The sequence below is a fragment of the Oncorhynchus clarkii genome, chromosome 7 (assembly GCF_045791955.1).
Source record: "Oncorhynchus clarkii lewisi isolate Uvic-CL-2024 chromosome 7, UVic_Ocla_1.0, whole genome shotgun sequence".
NCBI lineage: Eukaryota > Metazoa > Chordata > Actinopteri > Salmoniformes > Salmonidae > Oncorhynchus > Oncorhynchus clarkii.
In genome coordinates, this window is record NC_092153.1 from 13,804,594 (window position 1) to 13,823,973 (window position 19,380).

The 19,380-nt window shown below is 46.1% G+C and overlaps 1 protein-coding gene across 1 annotated transcript; it reads left to right on the top strand.

Moving 5' to 3' along the window:
* The first annotated feature begins 7,205 nt into the window (after positions 1–7,205).
* On the top strand, positions 7,206–17,835 carry LOC139414098 (CRACD-like protein). The gene is made up of 11 exons (XM_071161979.1): positions 7,206–7,234; positions 10,639–10,716; positions 10,929–11,085; positions 11,221–11,353; positions 11,451–11,612; positions 11,865–11,933; positions 12,061–12,255; positions 12,397–13,768; positions 14,055–14,099; positions 16,638–17,257; positions 17,421–17,835. The coding sequence occupies exons 2-11, from the start codon at positions 10,668–10,670 to the stop codon at positions 17,559–17,561; spliced, it is 2,943 nt and encodes a 980-aa protein (XP_071018080.1). The 5' UTR covers positions 7,206–7,234; positions 10,639–10,667; the 3' UTR covers positions 17,562–17,835.
* The last annotated feature ends 1,545 nt before the right edge of the window (positions 17,836–19,380 follow it).

Sequence of the window (19,380 nt, forward strand, 5' to 3'; positions counted from 1 at the left end):
TCAGCAGTTTTTCTCTTGTAATGTCAGTCACTGACGGTCACTCAATTAGCCCGTCAGCAAATTTGAGTTATGATTGGTAAGTTAGTTGAGCCATCTAAACTTATAGTAATCATGGTCAAATTACCGACTGGGGGCCCCATTGATATTGTTATTCACTCTCACTCAGATATCATATTAAAAACTGCAATTATTTCTCTCCACCCTATGGCAAAATTAATAGAATTGCAGGAAATTAGCTGTAACACTGCTCATTTTTCTCTGCCCCATTGCATAATGAGCAGAATTGCATGAAATTAGGCTAGTGGTTAGAGCGTTGGGCCAGTAACCGAAAACATGCTGGATCGAATCCCTGGGCTGACGAGGTAAAAATCGGTCGTTCTGCCCCTGAACAAGGCAGTTAACCTACTGTTCCCCGGTAGGCCTTCATTGTAAATAAGAATTTGTTCTTAACTGACTTGCCTAGTTAAATAAAGGTTAAATACAAGTTAAAAAAATATAATATATTTAATATAAAATATATTTAAGTCTTCTCTCAGCCCAATGGCAAAATGTTAATAATTGCTTAGAACTTGCTTTAAACTGCAACATTTTCTCTACGCCCCAAGGCAAAATGTGTAGAACTGCAGGAAATTAACTAAAACAAATGTTTTCTCTCTGCTGCCACTAAAATGTTTTGCTCACAAGGGCCCCCAAAGTGCTATGGCCGACTCTGACAGCATGTGTTCGGTATGCAGACCTGCTAGCTACATGATTAGTTCAGTTTATTCCCGGCCCCCACCCCAATCAAAGTCGCCCTTCCCTACTCTAACTCAACAGAAGGCAGGTACAGCAGGTTATACGTGCTATCACCGATCACCATGTTTACTGAATGACTAGACAGACACATGATAATCCTGCAATAAACTAAACAGATTGGACAGGCACAGTACACCCAACATCAGAAACAGCATTTACAATCATTAGGAAAGATAATGTCACAGGGGTTTGTGAAACACAAAAAGAGAGACAGAGAGGAAGAGAGAGAGAGCAGTGAAGACACAGTTGGGGGTACCAGCTAGTTATACCTGTGGAGGGCGTTCTGTAGAAATTAGTATGGGGGGGGGGGTACCAGCTAGTTATACCTGTGAAGGGCGTTCTGTAGAAATTAGTATGGGGGGGTACCAGCAAGTTATACCTGTGGAGGGTGTTCTGTAGAAATTAGTATGGGGGGGTACCAGCTAGTTATACCTGTGGAGGGCGTTCTGTAGAAATTAGTATGGGGGGGATACCAGCTAGTTATACCTGTGGAGGGCGTTCTGTAGAAATTAGTATGGGGGGGGGTACCAGCTAGTTATACCTGTGGAGGGCATTCTGTAGAAATTAGTATGCGGGGAGTACCAGCTAGTTATACCTGTGAGGGTGTTCTGTAGAAATTAGTATGGGGGGGGTGCCAGCTAGTTATACCTGTGGAGGGCGTTCTGTAGAAATTAGTATGGGGGGGTGCCAGCTAGTTATACCTGTGGAGGGCGTTCTGTAGAAATTAGTATGGGGGGTGCCAGCTAGTTATACCTGTGGAGGGCGTTCTGTAGAAATTAGTATGGGGGGTGCCAGCTAGTTATATCTGTGGAGGGCGTTCTGTAGAAATTAGTATAGGGGGAGGGGTGCGTGTGTGTGTAATTTCATGGTGTGACTAGCAGTGTGTCATAACACTCCTGTTCTGTCTCAGAAGTAGATTGGGTAGGCTGAATGTCTGCTTCCTGCCCAAGGTAATGACTTTTTACTTTTTCCCTCTTACCAGCGCTAACTTAGCTGATAGCTACTTTATTGAGGGAAAATGTACATACTATGTCTGATGTGTGGTTGTCCCACCTAGCTGTCTTAAGATGAATGCACTGACTGTAAGTCGCTCTGGATAAGAGCATCTGCTAAATGATTCAAATGTATAAATGACAGTGGTATTCCCATTATAATGGATCAACAGAAGTTGCCATTCATTGTTCTCGTATGTGAAGAACACCGAGAAAAACCTTTGAACTGGGAAGATATTGTACCTTGCTATACCTTCATTTGGAATTCACCCCATGTTCTTCATAAATATGAAAGAAAGAAGTGGGTCTCAGTAAGGATAGTTAATAATCGAACAGATGCTCGCCTCTCCCTTGCCACACCATTCCTCTGGAAACCATGACAGCGAGGTTAATGTTTACACAAGCCTTCTTTGTTGGGGAGCAACACACAAGACATTGGACATTTCTATCTCTGGTAGTCAATGTTTTCTGGGCTGAGGTGTGCAGGTTCCTCCTTTGCCTGTACAGGCAACATAAGGCCACACTCTTAGAGGTAGTGGAGGTAGTGGTGTCAGAAAGGTAAGCTGTCTGACGCCTAACCGTTGATTGGGTGGGTGGGACTGCCTGGGCTGCTTTTGTAAGGACCGGGGCTAATGTTTCACTCAGGTAACAGTGTACTTGAATTGGAGAAGTCAGAATAATGTTAGATAACACACAGGACACAGGATTGAACAGTGAAGTACACAGAGGGGTGAAAACATCAATGTTTGTAGGGCCTTGTCTTTCAAGCCTGTAGAAACCTGGTAAGCCCAGGAGGCTGTCAGGTAGACCCAGGAGGCTGTCAGGTAGACCCAGGAGGCTGTCAGGTAGACCCAGGAGGCTGTCAGGTAGACCCAACGCCTACAACGGGTCACTAATTACAACTTATGAGAAAAGTGACTTATTCACTCTAGTTTATTAACTCTTTATGAACACATACTGAGATACGTAACTGCATTCAGACATTCAAATACTTTTGAATGGGAGAACTTAGGAAATGTCTATTAATTTAGACATTTGCCGAAGAACCTAAAAGGTATGGAGGGGATAAATGATGCAGGACAACACAACACATTTGTTCTCTGTACACAGTTAATTTAAGACAGCTTTCCACTCCTGTCACTGATGAACACTACCCTTGCAGCGCCTCTCTCTCTCTCTCTCTCTCTCTCTCTCTCTCTCTCTCTCTCTCTCTCCACTCCACACTCTCTCCCTCTCTCTCCCTCTCTCTCTCTCCACTCTCTCTCTCTCCCTCTCTCTCTCTCTCTCTCTCTCTCCCTCTCTCCACTCTCTCTTTCTCTCTCCCCCCCCCCTCTCTCTCTCTCTCTCTCTCTCTCTCTCTCTCTCCACTCCCTCTGTCTTTCTCTCTCTCTCCATTCTCTCTCTCTCTCTCTCTCTCCCTCTCTCTCTCTCTCTCTCTCTCTCTCTCTCTCTCTCTCCTCTCTCTCTCTATCTCTCTCTCTCTCTCTCTCCATTCTCTCTCTCTCCACCCCCTCTCTCCCTTTCTGTCCTATCACCTCGCTCCCTCTCTCTCTCTCTCTCTCTCTCTCTCTCTCTCTCTCTCCACTCCCTCCCTCTTTCTCTCTCTCTCCACTCTCTCTCTCTCTCTCTCCACTCTCTCTCTCTCTCCACTCCCTCTCTCCCTTTCTGTCCTATCACCTCTCTCCTATCACCTCTCCTTCTCTCGTTCCCTTCATTTGCAGATGGCGGTGTAGTGAGGTGGCTGAGGACCAGTATGCGTGTGAGTGCGTGGAAGGACACATCCTCCCCTTGGAGAGAAAGATAAATCAGAGAAAGAGAGAGAGGAAGAAGAAGCAGCTGCTCTCCAGTAACAGGGTAAGACAATTCCACCCGACTGAACTTGACTCTTACTGTAAATGAACTAGAAACCACCCACAAACAGTTGTATCTGTTGATAAAAATGATAATTGATAAGATAATTTGCAACATATGATCTTCCATGGTGTTGTGCAGTATTTCAACTGTTTCTTGTTCCATAACCTTTGAACTTCTAACTACAGTGTGTTGAGCACGAGTTCTGCATTCCAAAATGGGATTAACTTATAAGAATCAAATCGTGTCTGATGACCTAAACAATAACAACTGTTATGATCTTGAGAGTTTTTTTCCAGGTAAAAAAGGCCGTGCTAGGGTTTTGAAAACTCCAGATTCTGTGTGATTATTCCACTGCCAAACCAGAAGCCTACAGATAGGCTTCAACCTGTTTCTGTAAAAACAACACTATGAACTCATCCAGCAAGGATGATTGCCATTACAGTGTTTGTCTTTCCTAAGTTATCCTTCATTGTCATCTAATAAAACTGCCTTTGGTAAACAACACTGCTCTGTATATAAAGCATAATGCTGGTTGTGAACAGGACCAGAGTAATCACTGATCATTCACTGGACAAACAGATTTCATAACGGCTATTTGGTTAAAATACCTTTATTAAAGGGAGAGCACAAAATCATTGCGTTCCGGTTCATATGGCTTTAGTCTAGTACCCAGAGATAGATTATCGGGGGTTGCTCTCTACCTTAGTCCCTCCATTATCAACAGGTAATATTCCATGTGTTCACTGCACTGCTGTGATGTGTGGAGACTTGCTGAAAGTGTCAGGTCCCCTGGGCTTGTGTTGTTTGGCTCGCTGAGGAGTCCCTTGGCTCTCATTGTGCAGTGCTGTTACGTAGGACTTATCAGTCACACTTCCTTTTTAGAGGCTTTTTCCAGGGAGGGACCATGTTGGTACCTGCTTTCTATTTACTTCCATGGTAAGTAAGCAGCAGTGGGGGCTGCTGAGGGGAGGATGGCTCATAATAATGCCTGGAACGGAGCGAATGGAATGGTATCCAACACATAGAAACCATGTGTTTGGTGTATTTGATACCATTCCGCCCATTCCACTCCAGCTATTACCACAATCTCGTCCTCCCCAGGTAAGGTGCCACCAGCCTCCTGAGGTAAGCAGGTCATAAAATGTTAAGATATTCTATACTTTGAACTTTTTAAATAATTTACATAAATGTATGTATTTTTTTGTTTATTGTTCTTAGGACATTGAGGTGTATTTTCAACAGCCATTTCCAGTGAATAATTCACTCATTGCCTACAGCTGAAATCTATTTCTATTCAAATGTCCGGATTCATTTACACCCCGGAAACATTTAAACAGATAATGTTGTTGTATGCGTGGTGCTGTAAAAAGTAGATGGTTTCCTCTTATCTATACAGTAGCTCAGCTGTGGGGTTCCATTATAGCCTTGGGGGAACAACCGGCCATGTGGACGTCACTACAGGCACTCGAGGACCTGAGGTGTCGCAGCCGCAGGTGTGTGTGTGTGAGGTCTAAAAGGTTACACAAGTTCATCATCTCATTAAACAGTAATATACAGGCTTATCCTCGCCAGATCCACAGATAGACAGAGCCATGGATAGCCAGCCATCATATACAGTTTCTTGGCTTGATTTAGAATCTCAATAGACACCATGTTGACACTAAAAGTTACATCTGAGACATTGACACTTCTAGTTAGAATGCAAATTAGAATGTTTTAATCATGGAATGTTTGGTGCCAACAAGGAGGATAGTTAGCTGAACTCTATAGCTCTTAAAGGCTCTTCTACCACAGAGTGCATATGTAGTATACAGTATCTTAATTTGAGACAGATAAAACAGAATGAATATAATCCTGCAGCAACAGGAAATGTGAATTGTTATGTGGATTATAATTAATGGACATGTTTTTTAGGGGTTGATACATTTATCATTAGGGCAAATCAGGTCTGACATTTTAAAGTGGAAATTACCATTCCTTCAACAACAGGATGATCAAATTAAGATACGGCATCTGTACTGTGCTGTTTGTAGCCAGCTGGATCAGGACTGGCCAGCCAGCTTCAGTGATATCCTGTAGCTGCAGGATAGGATTTCACCAGAGACAGTACCCCTGCTGTTCCCTATTGTTGGGTTTGTTCTCTGCAGATGTCCATTCTGCTGGGCACCAGGGTTCAAGGTTCAAGGCCTGGTTGCTGTGTGTGGTTCAGTAGTTGGGTTGCTCAGTGAGCTGCACCGACCTTTAGTCTTCTACTCTGCTGGGAGATTATGCTCCAGTTGACAGCTAGTTGCAGAGCAGGGTTGCTGTATTAGACTGGGTTGTTGTATTAGACTGGGTTGCTGTATTAGACTGGGTTGTTGTATTAGACTGGGTTGCTGTATTAGACTGGGTTGTTGTATTAGACTGGGTTGTTGTATTAGACAGGGTTGCTGTATTAGACTGGGTTGTTGTATTAGACGGGGTTGTTGTATTAGACTGGGTTGCTGTATTAGACTGGGTTGTTGTATTAGACTGGGTTGTTGTATTAGACTGGGTTGTTGTATTAGACTGGGTTGCTGTATTAGACTGGGTTGTTGTATTAGACTGGGTTGTTGTATTAGACAGGGTTGCTGTATTAGACTGGGTTGTTGTATTAGACTGGGTTGCTGTGTTAGACTGGGTTGCTGTATTAGACTGGGTTGCTGTATTAGACAGGGTTGTTGTATTAGACTGGGTTGTTGTATTAGACAGGGTTGCTGTATTAGACTGGGTTGCTGTATTAGACAGGGTTGCTGTATTAGACAGGGTTGTTGTATTAGACTGGGTTGTTGTATTAGACTGGGTTGTTGTATTAGACAGGGTTGCTGTATTAGACTGGGTTGTTGTATTAGACTGGGTTGCTGTATTAGACTGGGTTGTTGTATTAGACTGGGTTGTTGTATTAGACTGGGTTGCTGTATTAGACAGGGTTGCTGTATTAGACTGGGTTGCTGTATTAGACGGGGTTGTTGTATTAGACGGGGTTGTTGTATTAGACGGGGTTGCTGTATTGGACTGGGTTTCTGTGTTAGACTGGGTTGCTGTATTATACTGGGTTGCTGTATTAGACAGAGTTGCTGTATTAGACAGGGTTGCTGCATGTGGTTTGGTGGCTGGGTTCAGTGCACTAACCCTGTCTTCTCCCTGAGTTCTCCCTGCTTGTATACACCTTGGAGAAAGATGGATTGGGGGAGTTTGGGCGTGTTTAGAACTCTGGTGAACCTCTGGTTTTTGTTGTCTTCTTTCAGACATTGTGTGAAGGAGCTGTGCGCGTGTATGTATGTATGTATGTATGTGTGTGTGTGTGTGTGTGTGTGTGTGTGTGTGTGTGTGTGTGTGTGTGTGTGTGTGTGTGTGTGTGTGTGTGTGTGTGTGTGTGTGTGTGTGTGTGTGTGTGTGTGTGTGTGTGTGTGTGTGTGTGTAAGCATTATGAGTCTGGGAAAGGTTGAACTCAGGTCGTGTTTAATTTGTCTCCCTGTTATTTAATGTCACATCACGTCACCAGTGGACTGCTAGGCAACTCCTATTCAGGACCAGGCACAAAGTCAACACAGGAGCTGAAAGCCTCTTGTCTGGTCCGCTTGCTCTAATCAAACGCTCCATGATATCTGCTGAAAGAGAAACACTGTTGAAACTAATTGGAACTGCTGACACAATAATCACTGAACTGGCAAACTTGACTTGAGAAAATGTTACATCAAATGAAAAGCGCTTATTTATTAACTATGAATAGCTAGAACAATGACAATAGCAAAGCTAATATCTAACGCCTGACAAAAAGTAGACCATTTATCAGGTTTGTTAGGTTTCATAAACGTTGGCTGAGTGTTATCAGCTTGTTCAAGGAAAAGAGTGTGTGAAACTATTTATTATCAATGAAGTAATGTACTGGTATGTCGGCTGGATAATCAAATGTGCTATTATTAATTATTAAATAAATAAATACATGTTATTAAAATACGACAACTCCAAAATCTGTTGACAAACAATGTATTAATATATATACGTATATTTAATGGTTTTTAGTATTTTTGACAGTAGTGCAGGAAATGTAGAGGGAGACAGCTAGTAAGAGCATAGACAGAGGGGGCAGAGACAGGGCTCCAACCCACATCACCAGGGAGGCATAGACAGAGGGGGCTGAGACAGGGCTCCAACTCACATCACCAGGTGGTATAGACAGAGGGGGCTGAGACAGGGCTCCAACCCACATCACCAGGGAGGCATAGACAGAGGGGGCTGAGACAGGGCTCCAACCCACATCACTAGGTGGTATAGACAGAGGGGGCTGAGACAGGGCTCCAACCCACATCACCAGGTGGTATAGACAGAGGGGGCTGAGACAGGGCTCCAACCCACATCACCAGGTGGTATAGACAGAGGGGGCTGAGACAGGGCTCCAACCCACATCACCAGGTGGTATAGACAGAGGGGGCTGAGACAGGGCTCCAACCCACATCACCAGGTGGTATAGACAGAGGGGGCTGAGACAGGGCTCCAACCCACATCACCAGGGGTCATAGACAGAGGGGGCTGAGACAGGGCTCCAACCCACATCACCAGGGAGGCATAGACAGAGGGGGCTGAGACAGGGCTCCAACCCACATCACCAGGTGGTATAGACAGAGGGGGCTGAGACAGGGCTCCAACCCACATCACCAGGGGTCATAGACAGAGGGGGCTGAGACAGGGCTCCAACCCACATCACCAGGTGGTATAGACAGAGGGGGGCTGAGACAGGGCTCCAACTCACATCACCAGGTGGTATAGACAGAGGGGGCTGAGACAGGGCTCCAACCCACATCACCAGGGAGGCATAGACAGAGGGGGCTGAGACAGGGCTCCAACCCACATCACCAGGTGGTATAGACAGAGGGGGCTGAGACAGGGCTCCAACCCACATCACCAGGGGTTATAGACAGAGGGTGGCTGAGACAGGGCTCCAACCCACATCACCAGGGGTCATAGACAGAGGGGGGCTGAGACAGGGCTCCAACCCACATCACCAGGTGGTATAGACAGAGGGGGCTGAGACAGGGCTCCAACCCACATCACCAGGTGGTATAGACAGAGGGGGCTGAGACAGGGCTCCAACCCACATCACCAGGGGTCATAGACAGAGGGGGCTGAGACAGGGCTCCAACCCACATCACCAGGGGTCATAGACAGAGGGGGCTGAGACAGGGCTCCAACCCACATCACCAGGGGTCATAGACAGAGGGGGCTGAGACAGGGCTCCAACCCACATCACCAGGGAGGCATAGACAGAGGGGGCTGAGACAGGGCTCCAACTCACATCACCAGGTGGTATAGACAGAGGGGGCTGAGACAGGGCTCCAACCCACATCACCAGGTGGTATAGACAGAGGGGGCTGAGACAGGGCTCCAACCCACATCACCAGGGGTCATAGACAGAGGGGGCTGAGACAGGGCTCCAACCCACATCACCAGGGGTCATAGACAGAGGGGGGCTGAGACAGGGCTCCAACCCACATCACCAGGGGTCATAGACAGAGGGGGCTGAGACAGGGCTCCAACCCACATCACCAGGTGGTATAGACAGAGGGGGCTGAGACAGGGCTCCAACCCACATCACCAGGGGTCATAGACAGAGGGGGGCTGAGACAGGGCTCCAACCCACATCACCAGGGGTCATAGACAGAGGGGGCTGAGACAGGGCTCCAACCCACATCACCAGGTGGTATAGACAGAGGGGGGCTGAGACAGGGCTCCAACCCACATCACCAGGGGTTATAGACAGAGGGTGCTGAGACAGGGCTCCAACCCACATCACCAGGGAGGTATAGACAGAGGGTGGCTGAGACAGGGCTCCAACCCACATCACCAGGGGTCATAGACAGAGGGGGCTGAGACAGGGCTCCAACCCACATCACCAGGGAGGCATAGACAGAGGGGGCTGAGACAGGGCTCCAACTCACATCACCAGGTGGTATAGACAGAGGGGGCTGAGACAGGGCTCCAACCCACATCACCAGGTGGTATAGACAGAGGGGGGCTGAGACAGGGCTCCAACCCACATCACCAGGGGTTATAGACAGAGGGTGCTAAGACAGGGCTCCAACCCACATCACCAGGGGTCATAGACAGAGGGGGCTGAGACAGGGCTCCAACCCACATCACCAGGGGTCATAGACAGAGGGGGCTGAGACAGGGCTCCAACCCACATCACCAGGTGGTATAGACAGAGGGGGCTGAGACAGGGCTCCAACCCACATCACCAGGGGTCATAGACAGAGGGGGCTGAGACAGGGCTCCAACCCACATCACCAGGGAGGTATAGACAGAGGGTGGCTGAGACAGGGCTCCAACCCACATCACCAGGGGTCATAGACAGAGGGGGCTGAGACAGGGCTCCAACCCACATCACCAGGGAGGCATAGACAGAGGGGGCTGAGACAGGGCTCCAACCCACATCACCAGGGGTTATAGACAGAGGGTGGCTGAGACAGGGCTCCAACCCACATCACCAGGTGGTATAGACAGAGGGGGCTGAGACAGGGCTCCAACCCACATCACCAGGGGTTATAGACAGAGAGTGGCTGAGACAGGGCTCCAACCCACATCACCAGGTGGTATAGACAGAGGGGGCTGAGACAGGGCTCCAACCCACATCACCAGGTGGTATAGACAGAGGGGGCTGAGACAGGGCTCCAACCCACATCACCAGGTGGTATAGACAGAGGATAGCTGAGACAGGGCTCCAACCCACATCACCAGGGGGGTATAGAGAGGTATATTTGGCAGGGTGTGCACAGTACCAATACTCAGGCAGTAAGTCTGAGGCCAGTCCTGAAAGCACACTTTGTCCAGGGAGGGAGTGGTGTGATAGAGATGAGCTGTAACCTGCAGTCTACTGGCTCCTGAATGGCTCACAGGAAGAGCCATTGTTCAAACACAATCCTCTGGCGTTGCTAAATACGATGTTGTTGAATGGTTTTTGTCTTGTCTCTCTTCCTAGGTAGGAGCAGCTAACTCCAGTCTGCTGTCATGGATACTAACGCTGGGGAAGTGGAGGACTCAGGAGAAGAGCTTACAGGTAGAACACCTGTCTACTTTCTTTTTAAATGATTGACATGCCTAAACCAATGTAAACAGACATACGTAGCTGGCAAATCATTCACTCCCAATGCACCATTCATATACAGTGCATTATGCAATGCAAACAGGAATGAACTTCACAGCAAAAGTCTCATGTCTGACTCTGCAAACAAAACCAAATGTAGGACAGTAACTTCGTGGTGGTTTCAGGGAGGAAGAAGTCTCGGTTCAAGCTGCTGAAGAGTCGTCTGTTTGGCCGTCTGAAGAGGAAGGAGACTGAAGGACTGATGAAGCAGAGCCAGTCCGCCAGTGATGTCACTGCTGATGTCATAGCTCCGAGGGACGACGACTCAGAGGATGACTGTTTGTAAGCATCTGACCTCTTTCACTCACTGGAAATAGTAGCATATCAGTTGATCAAGTTATCAAGTTTAAGTAGCATGTCCACTGGGAAATACTGTATGTATGTAGTAAACATATTTTTGACCTGTGTCACTTACAGGGGCAGTCCAAATACACTGGGGTCCAGAGCTCTGTCACATGACAGCATCTTCCTGGCTGCCCAATCACAGAGATCCTCTGAGCCGACGAGGGTTCTGTCTCAGAACGTACACGGCAGGATACAAGAACTGCAGGTGAATCCGTAGGTGGGAGGGTCCTTATAGTCTAATCTACTGTTATGATTGGTCCCGGAGTGTGCTCATCACACATGCACTGTTTCTGATTGGGCAGCTGAAACTTCGGCAGCAGAACATGTGTCTGGGCCCTCCCCCCTTGCTGATCCCTGGAAAGAGAATGGAAGATACCGGAGCCACCTCTGAAGATGATGGTTTGCCCCAGAGCCCTCCAGTGATCTTGTTCCATGATCGAACAGCACAGGGGCCTTCCTACAAGGTGAATGGGGCTGATCACATATACTGCACACACATAGATATGATTGATCTAACTTGTATTTATCCTGGATAGTCTCATTGAGATAACATCTATTTTTAGAGAACAAACCTTGCTGTAGTCAGTAGAGTCTGTTGGTAAACTTGCAAGCAAAACACAATGTAATCATCACCATTATCATCATCATTCCTCATTACTCTTCCACCACCTTGTGGGACTGACTGATTGACACCTCTTCCTCCATTCCATCCCCAGTTCCCTGACACTCACAGGCACCATAGCTCTCTGAGTTTAGCAGGGACAGGGAGTGAGGAGGAGGAGCAGGTGATACAACTTCCTGTCTGCGTTACACCACATCCCACATTCACATACTGATCATCCTAACAACATTCACCGAAAACATGTTTGTTGGGTCCATTTCAGTTGTTAATGTGCTTTTCTACTTTCTCAGTGCCTCTCCCAGCCCTCCTCCCGTCCTCTCTCCCCGAATCCTGCTTCCCCCTGTGATCCAGAGCCCTCCCCTGCAGTGGACTTTACCAGCCCAGCCCAGTACACTCCTAGCCTGGACAGCTCTGCCGCCCGTCACCGCATGTCTGTTAAACCCAGGAACCAGAGGGCCAGCGCCAAGGGAAGGAAAGGTCCCCTGGTAAGATCTCACTGTGTAGTATAACATCAAAACACCACATAGTGGGTACTGGGCAGCATTTCAATCTCTAATACCTTCATTACAGTGAAAATATAAGACCATGGTTTAACGGGCTGTTTTTCTTGTCTGTGTCATTACTAGAGAGCAAGCAGACTTGGCTCAGAGAGCCTGAGTGACCTGGACCCAGACCAGCCCCTGGATGGAACGGAGGACGAGGACAGAGAGGAAGAGGAGGAGAGGGAGAGACCGTTCTCTTCATCTCCAAAAGACTCTGAGGAGAAGCCCTGGCAGTCAGTACCCCCTGGTGGTCAGAAAGAGTTATTACAGAGACAAGAGTCCTCCGAGACAGAGGGACGCGTCACCACCAACCCTCTCTACCTCCAGGCTATGACCTCTCCTCTATCAGAACCCATGACCAAGACCTCCATCCTGGAGACCCCGAGCCTGTCCACTCCCCCTTCAGCAGCAGTGGAGGAGCCACAGAAGCCCCCGGAACCTATCCGGGTCAAACGCCCAAGAACTCTCATCCAGGATAATTCAGACCAGGGAAGTCGGCCTGGGTCTACATCTGAAAAGACCCTCTTCAGGCCTCTCAGTCCTGTCTATGGATCAGACTCTACCACAAATCAACTTCCCTCAAAAGAGAAGCCAGAGGAGAATATGACCCCAGCCACCTCTAACAAGGGAGACAGGTTGAGCAGAAACACACAGGGTGTGAGCCTAGCGGTCACCAGCAGCTCTACACACCACTCTGCTCTACCTACCCCTGCCCCTCACATTATAAGACAAACACAGAGACCTGCTTCTGAGAGAGAGTCTGTCAGAGAGACTACAGCAGTCCCACTGTCGGGCGTTAATGAAGAAACCTCCAAATTGGACCTGGTGCAGAGGAGAAGAGGGCCACCTACTGGCCATGAAGACACACTGCCTAGAGCAAACAGTTTCTCCACCTCCTCCTTGAGACAGCGTTCCAAGAGTGCCACTGGCAGAGCCCACACAGGGACGAGAAACAAGGAGATGAAAGCAAAAGGAAAATCAGGGGAGGGTTTGGTGGTCAAGAACCCTCATCAGGAGTCTGTCAGAAGGCAAGAGGTAAAACCAGAGCAGGCCACATTTAAAGGCCTGAAGGAAAACCAACCACAACCCTCACCTCAGGAGAGAAAAGTACAAACAGAGGTAGAAGTAGTGGAGGAGACAGGACTGAAGGGAGGAGAGAAAAGGGATGGGCAGAGTGAGGGAAATGAGGAGAAGGAGCAGGAGAGGAGGAGTGCTTTCGGAGTGAAGCTGCGCACCACTTCTCAGTCTCTGAAGTATCGCTTGGAAAGGGACCATGAATTCAGGGTTAAGTTTCATATTGTCTCAACAACTGCAGAACCAGTCAAAGGCGAAATTGGCACAAGTTCAAAGGTCAGGGGTGACTTGGCAAATAAGGCTTTGAGGAAGGGCCCGTCACAAGTGTCTGACTGCCCCCCCTCATACACCCCTGACAGAAACAGACTCAACGAGAACCAAGGTACGTGTGTCCTCTAGAACGTCGTCAATAGTTCAGTGGAGAAATTGAGCCTCGCGTTCAACGCTCTGAGTTGTTGCGGAAATTGACCTACTACGCTGTTTACTTTCTGAATCTACGTCATATCACTGAGTCTATATTGAATAACTATTAACTTGGACTATGCACTAACTAACTTTGCGCTAACAAGGTGTTCTAGCTCACACGGTTGCAGCTATGTCAGTCTACTGAGGGTCCTGTTTCAATAGCATGTACTCACCTCTAGGCACTGTCTTGGTTCTATCCTTAGATAATGATGATACTGACCTGGTAGTAGATGCCTTTTCAGACCCAGGTAACATATATCCACTGAACCACTGAACACTTCTCTAATAATCACACCATAGTAGTTACAGTATAATGAGCACTTCTGAATCAGTGGGCAATTTCCCCTCCAATCAAAACTGGATCCAGATCTGTATAATAATATGTGCCCTTGGTAATTATTGGGACAGTGAAGCATTTTTTCTTCCTCTGGCTCTATACTCCAAAAGTTTGCATTTGAAATGATACAATGACTATGAGGTTAAAGTGCCGACTGTCAGCTTTAATTTCAGGGTATTTTCATCCATAACGGGTGAAACGTTGAGAAATTACAGCACTTTTTGTGTATAGTCCTCCCATTTTAGGTGAGCAAAAGTATTGGGACAAATTCACTTATATGTTTATTAAAGTAGTCAAACGGATAGTATTTGGTCCCATATTCCTAGCATTCCATGACTACATACATCTCGTGACTCTACAAATTTGCTGGATGCTTACATTTGCTGTTGTTTTGGTTGTTTCAGATAATTTTGTGCCCAATAGAATTGAATGGTAAATAATGTATTGTGTCATTCTTGAGTCACTTTTATTGTAAATACGAATATAATAGGTTTCTAAGTACTTCTACATTAAAGTGGATGCTACCATGATTACTGATAATCCTGAATGAATCGTGAATAAGTAAGAAAGTTACAGATGCACAAATATCCTACCCCCAAGACGTGCTAACCTCACACCATTACATTTTTTTTTTGGGGGGGGGGGTAGGATATTTGTGCATCTGTAACTTTCTCACTCATCATTATTGATGATTCATTCAGCATTATCCATAGTCATGGTAGCATCCACATTCATGTAGAAGTGTTTAGAAACATATTCTATTCTTATTTTCAATAAAAGTGACTCCAAAATGACTCAACACATTTTTTAACATGCATTTCAATTGGGCACAAACTAATCTGAAACACAACCAAAAAAAGACAGAAAATGTACAAAAGTGCAGTCACAAGCTTGATGTAGTCATTGAGTGCTATTAATATGGGACCAAATACTTAACTTTTTACTACTTTAATACATATAAGTGAATTTGTCCCAATACCTTTGCTTACCTAAAATGGAGGGACTATGTACAACAACTGCTGCAATTGGGTGGACTATGTACAACAACTGCTGTAATTGGGGGGACTATGTAGAACAACTGCTGTAATTGGGGGGACTATGTAGAACAACTGCTGTAATTGGGGGGACTATGTACAACAACTGCTGTAATTGGGGGGACTATGTAGAACAACTGCTGTAATTGGGGGGACTATGTACAACAACTGCTGTAATTGGGGGGACTATGTAGAACAACTGCTGTAATTGGGGGGACTATGTACAACAACTGCTGTAATTGGGGGGACTATGTAGAACAACTGCTGTAATTGGGGGGACTATGTAGAACAACTGCTGTAATTGGGGGGACTATGTAGAACAACTGCTGTAATTGGGGGGACTATGTAGAACAACTGCTGTAATTGGGGGGACTATGTACAACAACTGCTGTAATTGGGGGGACTATGTACAACAACTGCTGTAATTTCTAAACGGTTCACCCGATATGGATGAAAATACCCTCAAATTAAAGTCTGTACTTCAACCTCATAGTCATTGTTTGATTTAAAATCCAAGCTTTTGGAGTATAGAGCCAAAATAAGAAAACATGCTTCACTGTCCAAATTATTACAGGGGGCACTGTTTGTAATAAGATCTCTGTTTCACCTTGTAGTGGAAATGTCCTGTATTACCAAATCATGAGAGCAAACCACACACAAGTCAGAGTTATCATAAAGTCCATCTTTAATTATATGAGCTCCATCACAACCCTGTGACTCTCAGATCAATTCAGTGTCTATAAATGAATTCTCTGAGAGTGCTTACACATTGCAACTGAGATCATTTATAGCAAAGACACACATAGCCAGACAGCATTGGCTATAAATTATCGTTCAGCTTTGTCTCCTAAACTATGTTCTTATCTCGCTCTTGGTACCACTCAGGACCAAAAACAAAACCTCATCCACTAGCATATATCAAATACACCCCCTCCTGGACAAGATCACAGAGAGACAGTGACTGGCACACAGACATTGTGGAGCCACCTATCTGGTTCCCCATTTATCACACCATCCCTTCACATGGTTTAGGAATAGTTTACAGACACATTCACAGATAAGACTAACCTTTCCCCTCTCTGGGGCCCAATGTAACTTAGCCCTAGCAGGAAAGGGATAACTGCAAACTGCAAACAGTATTATCCAAAAGAAGACATTCTAATGACAAATATCTCACATAAGCATGCAATAAAATGAATTAAACATCTTATTTAAAAATGTTACCTAAAGCATTCTGATTCTGCCACGACAACCTCAATCATAATATTGCCAATATCGACCAAACCAAATGAACCACAGAATAAATTAGGATGATCTGACTAAATAATGGATTCACAACTCCAGTCCTCAAACATCACAGTATCTTTTAAATAAAGTTCGATTTGATTTAAATAATGTCACCCATTGTTCCTCAGACAAAGGCCCATCCTCCAGACCTGCTCTGGGGCTCCCAAGAGGGGCTGAGACCCCTGGGTCTAATGGGTCAGCTGGATCGGAACCTGTCTGGATGTCCATGGCCCGGGAAAAGACCAGGAGTCTCCAACAGCATCTCAGTCCAGAGACAGAGGCTGGGACAGGGGGGACAGGGGGGACAACAACGCCCCAGTACACCACATCACCACGGCCAGCTCCAACCCCAGCCCCACAGCCGAGATTACAACCAACAGCTCAGCCATCAACACAACCTCCATCACAATCACAGCCAAGCACAAAAACAGCCTCGCAAAAACAAACATCACCCCCAGTGGTACAACCCCCATCTCAACCAATACCAAGCGGTAGACCAATCCTACAGGAAATGCATCTGACAGCTAAACTCAAAACATTGCCTTCAGATCAGCCTAACACACAAACAGCATCACAACCGACACCACAAGGAACAGCTCAACAGCTGACACAACCGTCCTCCCAACCTCACACGCCAACCAGACCAACTCTACGAGGAGCGTCTGAGAGATCCTCCACGTCTCTGAAGAGAGCTGAGAAGATGCCTGTGGAGAAATGGACAGAAAGAGCGCTCCCGACTGGGACTATGGTAAATATTTGACTGTGCCCCCACTAGGGTCAGATGTTTTTCCTGGTCAGTTCACGTGGTGAGGAAAAACAACTGACTCAACCAGAGTAAGTCTTAATTTTGTAACTAAGATGTAATGTAGCCGGTTTAGTTAGTAATATGTCATATCTGTATTTTATCTTAGGAGGAATCTAGCAATGGTCAAATTGAGATTCACATCTCAAAGCCTGAGATACCTTCTTCATCGTCATACCGGGGTCAGCCAACCTGGATGGAACTTGCCAAGAGGAAATCTCTGGCCTGGAGTGACAAGACTATGGACTAAGAGAAATGCACGTGGGTGTGTGTGTGTGTGTGTGTGTGTGTGTGTGTGTGTGTGTGTGTGTGTGTGTGTGTGTGTGGGAGGTAAAGGGGTTCCTAAAGAGAGTAAGAAGAAGACTGAAATAAAATAATGATTTGTTGCTGACTGTGTTATTTGAACGTACTGGATTCAGAGTTTAAAACCCATTTCCCATTACTGTGCCTTACTCTTCTAACCCATTTCCCATTACTGTGCCTTACTCTTCTAACCCATTTCCCATTACTGTGCCTTACTCTTCTAACCCATTTCCCATTACTGTGCCTTACTCTTCTAACCCATTTCCCATTACTGTGCCTTACTCTTCTAACCCATTTCCCTTTACTGTGCCTTACTCTTCTAACCCATTTCCCATTACTGTGCCTTACTCTTCTAACCCATTTCCCATTACTGTGCCTTACTCTTCTAACCCATTTCCCATTACTGTGCCTTACTCTTCTAACCCATTTCCCATTACTGTGCCTTACTCTTCTAACCCATTTCCCATTACTGTGCCTTACTCTTCTAACCCATTTCCCATTACTGTGCCTTACTCTTCTAACCCATTTCCCATTACTGTGCCTTACTCTTCTAACCCATTTCCCATTACTGTGCCTTACTCTTCTAACCCATTTCCCATTACTGTGCCTTACTCTTCTAACCCATTTCCCATTACTGTGCCTTACTCTTCTAACCCATTTCCCTTTACTGTGCCTTACTCTTCTAACCCATTTCCCATTACTGTGCCTTACTCTTCTAACCCATTTCCCATTACTGTGCCTTACTCTTCTAACCCATTTCCCATTACTGCGCCTTACTCTTCTAACCCATTTCCCATTACTGTGCCTTACTCTTCTAACCCATTTCCCATTACTGTGCCTTACTCTTCTAACCCATTTCCCTTTACTGTGCCTTACTCTTCTAACCCATTTCCCTTTACTGTGCCTTACTCTTCTAACCATTAAAAACTACTTATATATCACTTATATTTTACTGCATATAACATCACTAAACCAAGAGGTCTGGACTTTTGCCACAAGAGGGCATACCTTTGTCCTGTAACTTGTTGGTTGCTGGTTCAAACTCCGCTTCAGTTTTTTCACTGCTTTTGACATATCACTCCATGCTAGATCCCTTTGAACAACTGTCTCAAAGTGTTGTCTGGAATAAATATACTGTCAATTGTATTCTGACTAGTTTGAATTGTGTTCGGTTCAATCAATCATCAATAAGCTATTATCAACCACAATGGGGCTGCCTCATCAATGGGGCCATCGTGGAAATGGTCAATAACTTAAAATTCCTTGGCGTACACATCTCAGAGAATCTGAAATGGTCTAACCACACGAACACCATAATGAAAAAGGCACGACAGAGATTCTTCAACTTCAGAATGCTGAAGAAATCTGGCATGTCCCCAAGGGCCCTCACTGTGTTCTACAGGAGCACCATCGAGAGTATACTGTCGGGCTGCATCACAGCCTGGTACGGCAACTCCACCGAACGCACCATTGGGTGCACACTGCATGCTCTACAGAGCACCTAAACTCTGCAAAAAAAGAAACGTCCTCTCCCTGTCAACTGCATTTTTTTTAGGAAACTTAACGTGTAAATATTTGTATGAACATAACAAGATTCAACGACTGAAACAAGCTGAACAAGTTCCACAGACATGTGACTAACAAAAATGGAATAATGTGTCCCTGAACAAGGGGGGGGGGGGGGGGGTTAAAATCTAAATTAATAGTCAGTATCTGGTGTGGCCACCAGCTGCATGAAGTAATGCAGTGCATCTCCTCCTCGTGGA